This window comes from Olea europaea, chromosome 12 (assembly GCF_002742605.1).
Source record: "Olea europaea var. sylvestris chromosome 12, O_europaea_v1, whole genome shotgun sequence".
In the NCBI taxonomy this organism is placed as follows: Eukaryota; Viridiplantae; Streptophyta; class Magnoliopsida; order Lamiales; family Oleaceae; genus Olea; species Olea europaea.
This window is the reverse complement of record NC_036248.1, coordinates 26,356,700-26,370,534: the sequence shown is the minus strand read 5'-3', so window position 1 is coordinate 26,370,534 and position 13,835 is coordinate 26,356,700. Positions and strand designations below refer to the sequence as shown.

The following is a 13,835-nucleotide window of genomic DNA, read 5'->3' as shown; positions in this document are numbered from 1 at the left end:
TTTTGCTCGAGCCGAACCGAGCAAAAACTCAACCAAAAAATTAAGACTCGAGTATTATCAAGCTCGCTCGATTTTTTGGAAATTATATTTTTTTTAGTTGCCAAATAGGCAACTAATCTGCAACGAGTAGCAGATTTGAAGCTGTTGGCATATTAGCTGCCTAGCTGCCAAACAGATAGCAAATTGATAACCCTCTTTTTTTTTTACGGGTTGGCTCAGCTTGAGCTGATTCACAGAAATGGGGCTCAGCTTGAGCCTCGAGTTAGAGAGCCCGATTGCCACCCCTAAATGAGGCATAACGAGTTTGATTAATTTAACACTCTTTTTGTTAGATTAAATTTCACATAATCTTGTGCATTTTTCGTTTCGTCCAGTGGACTTTTTTTTTTAAAATTAAAACTCAATTAAACTATAAGCAAAACCCTTATTTTTAATTTTAAAATAATATTTTTTAAAAAGCCCCTGCTGAATATTGAGACAATAATATCACATTCCTTTTTTTTTTTTTTTTTAATTAGGGTAGCATTTTCAAATTCAAGAAGAAAATACTTTTCATGTTAATATGTTATTTTTTTTCTTGATCGATTAGTTTCGATCAACTATATCTCTTTGTGTTCACTCTTCAATGCAATTAGAGTTAAGTTGATGCAAACTTTGCAAATATAGGTAATTTTGTTACTTTTCTAGCTCACTTTTAAAAAAAAATAAAAAATAAAAACTATGTTTACACGCACATAATACTTAAATTATGATTTAAGATCCGCTTCATACTTTCACTTTCAAAAATCGTCTCAATTACTAATTCCCATGCATACATATATATAATGGCAAGAGGCAAAAATAGGATGGAAAAAATTGCAATTTGAAACCAAAATGACAATTAAAATTACTAAAGATTAACTTTGATAAAGTTAAAGAAATATTACTTTTTGATTTCTACCACTAAAGAAAATTTTCTCTTTTTTTAAAACACAAAAGCAAAGTGGTGTACTTAACTATTTTCTTTTTGAAATTTTTGTCTTAAACCCACTTTATTTCTTGAAGTGGACATTTTCCTTGTGACTTCCAAAACAAACATTTGCATTGTGTCTTCTAAACAACCATACATGTCACATGGCCTAGTCCCATCCTAATTTCACCTATTTCCCACTCAAAAACAATATAATAAAATCATCTAAAACTCTATAACAAAAAGGTCAAAAAAGGCTAAGTCATATAAATAATTCACATCCTATTTGCACATAGTCTTGCCCCTATTTGTCTTTGTTCTATTCTTTCTCCAATAAATGAATTGAAATCTCATTCAAGTTATAATCATTTATTTTTGTGCTTTCTATCTAGCATATTGTGTATTAATCCTCTATTATCAAAATGTGTAACAAAAGTTACCATTAATGACTCATAGAGTAGTACTATTCTCGATATTCAAGTACCTGAAAACTTATTTCATACGTGTCGATAACAAACATGTTCTGTACTGTATGTCAGCTTTCAAATTTATATATTATCTCGTGTTTAGCTCTCTGCACTCGATCATAAAAGTTATCTACAATATATCGATCATAAACATCTCATATAGCACTATTCTCTATGTTTTGTTGTAGCGTTCGAATATTTAAATATTGGAAAAAGTCAAAGTGATGGGAATATTTGGATAATTTTATATAGAGAGAAAGTACTAATTGATGTTTTGTTAATAGTTGCTAGTAGTCCCATATTAATATACCTTTCTCTCCATCCAATGATGCTTCACATGACCACACGTCTTTACACAATTGGCGGACACGTGGAATGATAAGATTGGTGAAGTGGCACCTCGGTTCATGTAGAGGATTATTTATTAATTTGTTTAGTGCACGCCAGAATCTTTTTTATGCTGGACTGACTTGCTTGGTTTTGAAGTTAGTTTTCTCTTATAATATTTTTTCCACACATATTTATGTGCAATTATTGTTATTCAATGTCACTTAAGATGATGTTTGCACGTGCCATGTCTAATAATTTTCCTTTTTATCATGTCTAAACTCAAAAAATTTGACTTTTAAATGTAATCGGACGGAATTTCGAACATATTTCAAAATTTTTCTGAGTTAAATCAGGCGGTCCAAAGATTACTATAAGATTAAATTTAATAAATTAGGAAAAATTCAGGTCACTTGAATTTCTTGGCATTGGTTTCATTTTTCGACATTTTTATTTTTAAATATGTTTTTTTTTAAATTTTTCTTAAGGGATTTTTTCTTAACGTGATAATAATATATGTGATTGAAGTAAAAATATTCAAAATACAATTGGGATGATTTTGTTTCAGTCCTTTTTCTAATTTTTTTTTAGGTCAAATGTCAATGTGTTTTTTTCTAAATAATTTTATATTTTCCCGAAAATTTAATTAATTTAATATTTTCTGCTAATTGAAAATAGAGTGCAGACTCGGAATATAATTAAAAAAGTTTAAATAACAAATTAAAAAAAATTACTTATTGGTTATAACTAAATTCTTGATATTTAGTTTACATGAATTATAAATTATGTTTTAATACGGTATTAATTCAATATTAATTTAACTGAAAAGATGGGAAAATAAATAAATACAGAATAAGTCATTCTATATGAGTTGACAGCCTAAAGAAATAAACTACACACAACTTATCTCCCTATAACAAGTTATGTATATAATTATAAGTGAAATTAAGGGATCCATTCAACGTCAATAAATTACAACTCGATGAAATATTGTTTTATAAATTTTTATTTACAAGTGGTATAAATTAAGAAAAGTAAGTTAGTGCTAATATCACATGACATTACTTTAGTCAAAAGTAGTAAAAAGATCAAATTTTAATCAAAGCCAAAATTGGACATTCAAGCACCTATAATCCTACTTATTTATAAGAATGATAATATTTACACCATATTTTTCTAATGCTTTTCATCTTATTTATAATGAAGGCCTTCAATTTTGTTCATTTCTACAGTCGTATCCCCAAATTTCTCATCTTTTTTTTTTTTTATCATTAACCTTCTATTAATTAACACATTTTGTAGTAAAAAGATTTATTTATTCATCATATTTTTAAATAAGTAAGATAAACAATGAATAAAAAAATTGAAAAATATTTAGGATTTGTTTGGTATTGATTTTTAGAATCAATTTTGATCGTCAAAAAGAAAAATGGGTCCATCCATGAGTGAAGAAATCAAAAATAATGCCTAATCATGTTAAGTAACGATAAAAAAAATTGATTTTTTGGCTTGAAAAATCAGAATCAAACGAGAGCTTACTCTCATGCAGTAAGATAACATTTTCAGTGAGAAGATACGATAATTAATTGCAGGTTAAAAATGATAGTACAATAAATAAAATATGGAGTTGTAATTGTGAAATAGAAACTAGGGACATTTATTAAAATTAAAATGTATTGTCGTTAAAAATGTGGTGCGAATATAATTACTTCTAATTAATCTCTATTTGTGAAATAAAGGAAAAGTAATTATAGGGATTTACACGGTGGCCATTAATTAATTGTAATCAAATTTACAAACGGGAAATTAATAATTGAAAAAAAAAATAAGGTTTAGGTGATTCGATCACACTTATTTCTATACAAAGGTTCTCACGTGCGTCGTGACTCGTGCTTCAAGGCAGAGGTTCATTGGTTGTGTCAAAATCCATTCCTTGTCACGTGTGCACTGTTAGAACCAATCAAATTAGTCGCACGTGCCACAATTAATTGGACATTACACGATGCCGTCAAGTCTTTGAAAGCAATATTAATTAAAGTACCTGCCAACGAAACTATACCAAATTAGGATTATGGGTTAATTTCATTTAAGGTCACAAAACTTTCATATAATTCTCAATTGGATCACTAAATTTAACGTGTCACGTTCCATCACCTACTATTATCAAAATATATAAAGATACTGAGTTGACAATGAAATCAAAATACATTTCAAGTTTTGATATATAAGGCAAAAAAAAAAGTACAATATTAATACATCAAATCACTAATCGTCACATATATGTCATGTAGAACGACCGAACGACTATGATAGTGAGAGACTGTAAATAACATTATTCTTACATAAGGAATTATATAATGCTCACATGTCACTCTATTATTTGTCAATTTAAAATACAGACAACTTTTTCATTCAATATTTTCCCTCCACATCATTTTTGGTAACCTTATATGTACCATTTTTATGTACAAGTAGCAAAATCATTTTCTTATTGTATCTTGAGCCCTCCCCATCTTTTCTTCTTCCCATTTGGTTTTTTGGTTTTTGCTTTGTTTTTTCTTTGTTTAAGGAAAAAAAAAAGGTTAGATGTAAAGATATTGGAGTTGTAAAAACAAATAAAAACGTTGTTCTCGTCCGATTCATCCAGTGTCCTTATTACTCAAAATCATATAAATTTTGCTAATTATATTTTCGAATTATAAGCAGTGCATGTGTTCGAGGGAATACATTTAATAAAATTAGATATGTTTTTTTTAATAATATAATCCTTTTTTTTATTATTAAAAAAGTGAGACATGCTGGATGTACAGGCCACACATATTTTGAGGGTGGATGATTTTCTTTATTTTTAAAAATTAAACACCCGCCCCCAAACATTTGAAAGTTGGCCTATATAGCCAACATTAATCTAAAGAAGTTTACAATCATAACTTGTACATAAAGCATTTTAGTACTTTATGAACTGAATGTCCAAAAAACAGATTTTACACTAAGTATATTTGAATATAATTATTAAATAGATTGAACTTTTTGGTACGTGATATATTTATTAATTTAAATTTGGTGTTTAAATCTTTCACGTACATATTAGATTCATCTTCCATCAAAAAAAAAAAAAAATAGATACCTACTCGAATTTCAACAATCCTATTGTGCGTAGGCTAGATTCATTTTCCAATAAAATTTCAACCTCCTCGATCTAATCTAACATATCGAATACATTATTTTTAAGGGTTGAAAGCACAATTAGAAAGCCAATTAATGTTTCTAATTGAAATTAATTTCAATTAAAAGATGGAGAAAGACTCAAATTTGACGGTTGAAAAGTTTATCATCAAAATTAAGAAATTAAGGGCGATCGGCGATCACCCTCTGAATGATCAAAACAAGGTAAAGCTTGAAGATACCCAAGACTAACTATTGGCCCTTTACTTCTTAAGCGTGAGTCGCGGATCAAGAAGGAACCCACTACATACGTTGCTATTGGGCAAACAATTAATCTGATTGTACAGATTAATTGATTACAGAATGAAGACAGAAGAGAGAGGAGACCGGGTCTCACGCGTGTATAAAAAATTGACAATAAATTACGAGCCTCACACATTTGTGTCTTGTATGTAAAATTTATGTGAATGAAACACTGCTCATTGGGCAAATTGCTTGAATGCCAAATTTTATTTAGCCATCAACTCAACGTCGTCATCACCTGCAAGAGTTGGTAAAAAAAAAAAAAATAGATACCTACTCGAATTTCAACAATCCTATTGTGCGTAGGCTAGATTCATTTTCCAATAAAATTCAACCTCCTCGATCTAATCTAACATATCGAATACATTATTTTTAAGGGTTGAAAGCACAATTAGAAAGCCAATTAATGTTTCTAATTGAAATTAATTTCAATTAAAAGATGGAGAAAGACTCAAATTTGACGGTTGAAAAGTTTATCATCAAAATTAAGAAATTAAGGGCGATCGGCGATCACCCTCTGAATGATCAAAACAAGGTAAAGCTTGAAGATACCCAAGACTAACTATTGGCCCTTTACTTCTTAAGCGTGAGTCACGGATCAAGAAGGAACCCACTACATACGTTGCTATTGGGCAAACAATTAATCTGATTATACAGATTAATTGATTACAGAATGAAGACAGAAGAGAGAGGAGATCGGGTCTCACGCGTGTATAAAAAATTGACAATAAATTACGAGCATCACACATTTGTGTCTTGTATGTAAAATTTATGTGAATGAAGCACTGCTCATTGGGCAAATTGCTTGAATGCCAAATTTTATTTAGCCATCAACTCAACGTCGTCATCACCTGCAAGAGTTGGTAAATAAATGGATTGGTAGGACCATTGCTAGAGAAGATGGATTTGAACCAAGTTCATAGCCATAAATCTCTATCTACCTTTTGTAGTTTGGTTTATTTATGGAATAAAATGTTGGATAATGGTCACTTTCATAAACGGATTATGACACAATAACGCCTATTGATAATGAGGAATGCTAGAATTAACAATTTTGATATATTTATACATTATAAACTTTTTGATATGTTACACTAATGGATATTACTATCATTTCACACGTGACAATTGCAAATTCGAGTTATGTTACTCGTCATAATTAAGTGTTACATTTTAAATATCGAAGAAGACTAATCTTATTAGAAGCAACCCAAATCATTTTTGTGCTGATTATTATTTGTGGAATTTTACATATAAAATGCCCGTGCAAGATAGAGGTTGATTCGAGCACCTAGATATTAGAATTTGAGTCTGACTATTCGTTTGAACTTTAAACATATTATAAATTTTCTCGTCTGAGCTCTAATACTATATTGAATATATTGTGTATCAATATTTGTAACGACATTATAAATAAAGTACGACGGTGGTCGACAACAAAATATTCAACATTAGGCTATTTTGATTGAAGATTTTATTAAATGTGTAGTCTTAATTAGGTGGCGCCTAATAATACAAAAAAACATTATCACTTTGAAAGTCAATAATCGTTATATCTTATGACTAAAAAACTCCATTTAATTTTATTTAATTAAGAGAGGAGAAAAATATAAAATAAGGAAAAGCTGCATGAGAAAATTAATAAAGAGATTTGGTTAGGCAGATGTGATGATTATTTTCATAGTGATTAGACAAAAAGTTTGAAACGGACCCTATCTACAAACTATAGATATAAAAGCATGTCTGTATAATTAAAAAGTAGAGAATACTTGCACACTTCAAAATCATCAAGTTTGTCAATTAGAAATGCCTTTATATATATATATATATATATATTGAGTAAATGTCTACATTCATTAGTGACAACTAAAGAATCGTCCAGAAGTCTTCTTTTAAGCTTTCACATTTGTATTTTGTTTCTCTCTTTTATTATCTTATCTTATTATCCAAACGAGTTTGAGTAAATGTCTACATTCATTAGTGACAACTTAAGAATGATCCATTAACGACAATTCAAAATTTGACTAGCAAAATTCTAATTCAATATTCTCCGATCAATAACCAGAAAAATGAAAGTAAAAACGTGTAATTTTTATGGACCACCCGTTTATAGTCGACACCTTTTCTTTTTTTTCTTTTTGTCTTTCTCACCTATCTATAGTTCTATATTTTTTTTTAAAATATTGCCATTTAAATGCACATTTCAGAAGCCAGTTTTGACATTGACCTACCGATAATAATTCCTTGAATATGATTAGACAAGAAACGGTCAAAAGTGATGCATAGTTCTTTTCACTGCATTTGAACTTTGATCTATTTTTATAGTATCTAAAGTTTATTATTATGAAATTTATTATATTGGTTGACATCGTCAATCTAAAATCTTTAAAAATCTATACGAGTTTGAGTAAATGTCTACATTCATTAGTGACAACTAAAGAATCGTCCAGAAGTCTTCTTTTAAGCTTTCACATTTGTATTTTGTTTCTCTCTTTTATTATCTTATCTTATTATCCAAACGAGTTTGAGTAAATGTCTACATTCATTAGTGACAACTTAAGAATTATCCATTAACGACGATTTAAAATTTGACTAGCAAAATTCTAATTCAACATTCTCCATCAATAACCAGAAAAATGAAAGTAAAAACGTGTAATTTTTATGGACCACCCGTTTATAGTCGACACCTTTTCTTTTTTTTCTTTTTGTCTTTCTCACCTATCTATAGTTCTATATTTTTTTTAAAATATTGCCATTTAAATGCACATTTCAGAAGCCAGTTTTGACATTGACCTACCGATAATAATTCCTTGAATATGATTAGACAAGAAACGGTCAAAAGTGATGCATAGTTCTTTTCACTGCATTTGAACTTTGATCTATTTTTATAGTATCTAAAGTTTATTATTATGAAATTTATTACATTGGTTGACATCGTCAATCTAAAATCTTTAAAAATTAAGTAAAATTATTGTTTAATTCAAGAAATAGCAAGAGGTCCCCTACTCTTCTTCGGCTCATTCTATTATTTTTCTTTTTTAATAAAATTTAATTTTCTTTTACAAGATATAAAGGAATTATGTTTGGTAATCGTGAAAATATTAAAAGTTTAACGTGATCAAGATCTAAGCAGAGACAAGTAGTTGTAAATACTAATTCATATTTAATAAAACCTAGACATGTAACAAAAACACGTGAAATACTATAAATGAAAAAAATAGTATACTATTACAAGAGATTAATTAGAAATATAAACATAAAAACTCGTTTTCTTTAGTATAATTATTAGTTTATAATTTTATGTCCTCTATTTTGAGAAGACAATTTAGTATTTTGTTTTTATCAGTTTTCTTCTATATTGGACAATAAAACAACCTTTTTTTAAATATATTTTATTTTATGTAAGAGCACATTTTCTAATACTTTCTCCTTATTCTTGGATTATATGTCCAAATTAAAGCTCCATCCACCATGGTACTTTTTTTGCTATGGAGACAAGGTTTTTTTTTTTTTTTTTTGCAAAATTTGATAAAAAATAGATGAATCACGTGGTTAAAAATGAAGTTTCATTACTCGAAAGTTGATCAAATCTAAGCAAAGATTTTTTAAACAATTGAAACTTCAAAGGCCAAATTGTTATTAATCAATTTGTCCCTCTTCCATTTGATATTAGATTCTTTCCTTTGATTTTTCTAGTATATTTGATATATAATATTATTAAGAAAGAGAACATCCCGCGACATAAATTGGTCAATAAGTTATGGACTCTATGAAATATAAAATGAGAATTCATCTTTAGGTAGATTGGAATGCTAAGATAACACAGATCAATGCCAGCGAGTTTAGGCAAAATAAATTCTTCAACAATAAGATTCAATTTCAATAGCATTTCCTTCAATTCGCTCATTTATGTTTTATAAACCTCCCGCATCATCATCACCATCCATGTTATTGATGTTGTTCCTAGTACATTGATCGAAAGCCAGAGGATTGTGAATTTATAAAAACAAAGAATAGAATGAGAAGAAAAGCGAGAGAAGTTGATTGCACAAAACATGAATAACGCGAAGAAATAAGAAATTGCTAGGGTTGCGAGTGGTGCCAAGATAAAAGGCGAGGCCTAGGGGTTGAGGGCTATAATGCTATGGTAAAAGACAATCGAATTGACTAAGAAATATATCTATTTAACACGTGCTAACATGTATATTTTTGTTAATGCATCAAAAATAGAAGGATGAGATACACGTGCAAAAAAGTTACAGATCGGGGACAAATAACAAGTAATAAATCTTCACACGATATTATTATTCATTTATGAAAATAAACACAAATTTTGTAACATGAAAGTCATTAGTAATGTATCATCTTCATGAAGACATAAAATGCACTTTCATCTAAAACTAGAACGGTATACCACTGCAACGACCCACCAATGCCCGTAGGTTTAGACAACATAAATTCCTTGATAGCATTTCATACAATTCGCCCATTTCTATTTAAACACCTTCTTTTTCATCTTCACCATCCATCCATCGAAAGCTATTGACACAGCTTACATTGAGCAAAAAGCAGACATATCATATGCTAAGATAAATAAAGAGTAGAATTAAGAGAAAACAAAAATCAAACCATACCTCATCAGGGTAGTATGGAAGAGAAGTTTAGCTACTAGGGGTGAAAGTAGTGTAGAAGATGGAGGTGAGGTTTAGGAGTCGGGGCTACAACGCAAGGGATGCTGAATGGGGTGGGGTCGGCTATTCACAAAAATGATGACTATTTAACACTTGCTAAACAATTTTTTCACAAATGCATCAAAATGAAAGGTCGAGATAAAGGTGCAAAAGGGATAAAGATTGAGGACCGCAGTAGCAAATTTCTCTAAATAAAATAAAATCTTCAAACTATTCATTTATGGAAAGAAACATAAATACTGTAACATACAGCTGTCTGTAACTGATGAATAATCTAATAAAATAAATGGAATAAATGAATGAATTATAACGTATTTATCATCTCGTCATGTATATATCTATATCTATATACGTGTGTGTATATATAGAGAGAGAGGAAAGAGATGGTCCTTTATGCCCACAACCCAAACCGAAACCTCAGCTCAAAGCCATAGCCTTGATTTGCAGAGAGAATCCGAAGGATTTCTCTTAACGAAACAAGAAAAGAAACACCCATATAAATATGTTTATTTAGAGGAAAATGATTGTTCCATTCAAATAATTCCAATCAAGTCCTCCTTTTCTTTCTTCTTATCCAATATGTAAGTCCTCTGTACCATTGTGATTAATGTTTATAGTTTTTCTTTTCATTTCCTGTTTTATCAATTAGCTGTGATTGTGTTTGTTTAAACACAATTAGTAGATCTATTGTCAATAATTTAATAGTGTTATAGGAAGAACAATGCAAGTTTAAAGCTTTGATTTTGATTTGCTGTATTCAAATAATTTTGATTAGCGCTTGTTATTTGATCTGAATTTAGAGATCTTGAAAATGTTTGCAGCTTTCTTTTTTTTTTTTTTTTGATTTATGTATGTTTAATTTAATCAAAAGTTTTGTTTTTGTGGCGATTTTGAATTTGGGCTGCTCTCATTATTGATGAATTTTATTGTTTGAGGAGGGTTATTGACCAATTAAATCAGGCTATTTATTGAAATATTGGGGTTTTCATTAATTCCCGTTTGATCCGATTAATAAATAGTGTTCACTACGGATTATTGAGCGTTATTGGTGTAAATATTCTTAGTAAAAAAATTCCTTAGTTAAGTTTTCTTTGATAATGGAACATTCACTCTGAAAATGGTGATGATGAATAAGCTGAATGATAGATAGATTAATTTTTTGTTTCTTCACTTTAATAAATAGATAGATTGTTTCATATGCATCTGATGATTCAATTTTTTATTTTTCCCGGGATTTTGGGTTGTTGACTAATGATTCTTAGCTGTGGATTGCAGTCAGCTGTGGAAGAAAGAAGAAATTTGATTGGTTCAAGGCCAAGAAGAGGGTTGAATCCAAAGTATGTTGGATGATCAGCCTAGTTTGAATCCATAGTATGTTGGAAGATCGGCCTAGTTTGGTTCCAAGGGACTATCTAAGGACATGCGAACTAGAAAGCAACTGGCCTTACATGAGTTATAGAGTGGAAAAATTTGATGTTCATCGTGGCAAGCGGCCGTTAGAAACTAATGGAGAGGAAGAAGGTGCTAGAAAGACATCTACGCGCTCTAGCGATCATTTGGATACAGCTCTATCAATTGGTGGGATTCTAATGTTAACTTCTAACCAATCTGGTAATCAGCGGCATGCGGGGGATAATTCTGATTCCAGTTCCCTAATTCCTGCTATTGGTCATGACAACTCCGTTAATTGTCTCAGTTGGTGCTCAAGATCTGATTACGGTGATTATGCATCTTTGAATCGAAGCTTTCGCTCACTTATTAGAAGTGCTGAGCTCTATAAAGTTAGGCGGAAAAATGGTGTGGTTGAGCACTGGGTTTATTTTTCTTGCCAGCTGCCTGAATGGGAAGCCTTTGACCCTAGTCGTCGTCGTTGGATGAGTATACCAAGAATGGATCCCAATCATTTTTTTCTTTCTTCTGATAAGGAATCATTGGCTGTCGGCACCGAGCTCCTTGTTTTTGGGAGGGATTTTATGTCTTATATCATTTATCGATACAGTTTGTTAACAAACTCGTGGTCATCTGGCATGAGCATGAACTCACCAAGGTGTTTGTTTGGTTCCGCCACCCTTGGTGAGATCGCAATATTAGCTGGTGGTTGTGATGCACATGGTAATATCTTCAGTTCTGCAGAGCTCTACAATTCAGAAACGGGAACTTGGAGGACACTCCGAAGTATGAATAAACCAAGGAAGATGTGCTCAGCAGTATTCATGGACGGGAAATTTTATGTAATCGGAGGAATTGGAGGAACTGATACAAAAGTTCTTACATGTGGAGAGGAATATAGTTTGGACACTGAAACTTGGACTGAAATTCCCAACATGTCCCCTGTGAAGACTGGTGCAGCAGGGGAATTTGATGCACAGGCTACATCTGTAGCACCACCTTTGATTGCAGTTGTAAATAATGAATTGTACGCGGCTGATTATGCTGATATGGACGTAAGAAAATATAACAAGGAGAATAGAGTGTGGGTTACCATAGGAAGATTGCCAGAAAGAGCAGCTTCTATGAATGGTTGGGGTTTGGCATTTAGGGCATGTGGAGATAGGCTTATTGTAATTGGGGGGCCTCGGACAGTTGGTGAAGGATACATCGAAGTAAATTCATGGGTTCCGAGTGAAGGTCCGCCACAATGGGATTTGCTTGGCCGAAAGCAATCTGGTAGTAGTTTTGTTTATAACTGCGCAGTGATGGGATGCTGAGAATTTACACGCCGGTGGTCCCATGGGGCACTTAATGGTGTGCCTTGTGCTGATGATGGAAAGTTGTTTCCTGGAGGGGCTCAGGATTCTTGCTCATGGGTAATTTATCCCAACTTTCTTTTGCATTTTTTTCCCTTTTTGAGTGGGAGGAGATAGGAAGAATCATCAAATTTTACTCAAGATTCAATTGAATATTTTCTTCAAGGTAGTCTTGAGTGCATTCTTTAAAGTTAAGCTAATATTTTCTTTTTGAATCGTCATCTCCCGTTCATGCAACATTTGAATTTTCAAAGTTGGGCATCACAAAGGATAGAGAGATTTCCAATAACTTCCAAGTAGGAATTTGTTGGTGGATTTCAGTTAGTGTTTGGTGAAGCTTTCCTTCATAGCTGAAGAATTTACTTTTTTGGTTCGGGTCCTTAATTTCTTGAAATTGTCTTGAAGAAAGAAAATAATATCTTAAACATGTTTACTTGTAATGAATACAATTAGCATTGCACTTGATGGGGGCTATAAATTGATTCTTTCCATCTGGTAAACCTTCGCAATTTTATAGATGTTTTTGTATGATATTGTTCTTTGTTTCTTTCTTATTATAGTGTTTGATAATTTCTTTGCTTAACATGAATTGACATTCTGATTGATTTCATTTATTTATATTTTGGGTTTCAAATAATTTAATGTTTCAGCTTTTCGTCATTTGTATTTTGGAGGTCGAGATAGTATTTTGGAGGTCGAGATAGACCATTCGAAATTATGAATATCTAGATGACAATGCAATAGGCTTCTTTAACATAGTTTTTCTAGAACTCGTCTTCTTTTTTATGGGAACAGTTTTGTCTAACCTAACATCAAACTTGGTAGTACAGTGGAGTTGCCTTTTAATTTCATCAGACACAAAAATCTATAAACCGTAGGGCAATGGTTTACATATTCCCCTATTTGCGTTTTACACATGCTTTCACGTACTCCAGCTTCTTTATCGTTAAATATATCAAGATTGTGGAAGATGATTTTGTTGGGAATCTACTTATACATGCACAGCGAAATTTAAAATTATTTCGATTCCCACCCAATAGATCTCATTGTGTTTGGTTAGGAATTGTGATAAGATTGTACCTTTTCAGATCTGCAATCCTTTTACTTTTCTTTTCGTTCCACAACTTTGATTCGCCACCACAGCTGTCCAATTGTCCAGCCTCCAACGGTGATCCACACAGAGAAT

The 13,835-nt window shown here is 31.2% G+C and overlaps 1 protein-coding gene across 1 annotated transcript; it reads left to right on the top strand.

Annotated features, from left to right (window-relative positions):
- The first annotated feature begins 10,273 nt into the window (after positions 1-10,273).
- On the top strand, positions 10,274-13,201 carry LOC111406206 (F-box/kelch-repeat protein SKIP11-like). The gene is made up of 2 exons (XM_023035482.1): positions 10,274-10,483; positions 11,178-13,201. Exon 2 carries the CDS (start codon positions 11,276-11,278, stop codon positions 12,608-12,610), a length of 1,335 nt encoding a protein of 444 aa, XP_022891250.1. The 5' UTR covers positions 10,274-10,483; positions 11,178-11,275; the 3' UTR covers positions 12,611-13,201.
- The last annotated feature ends 634 nt before the right edge of the window (positions 13,202-13,835 follow it).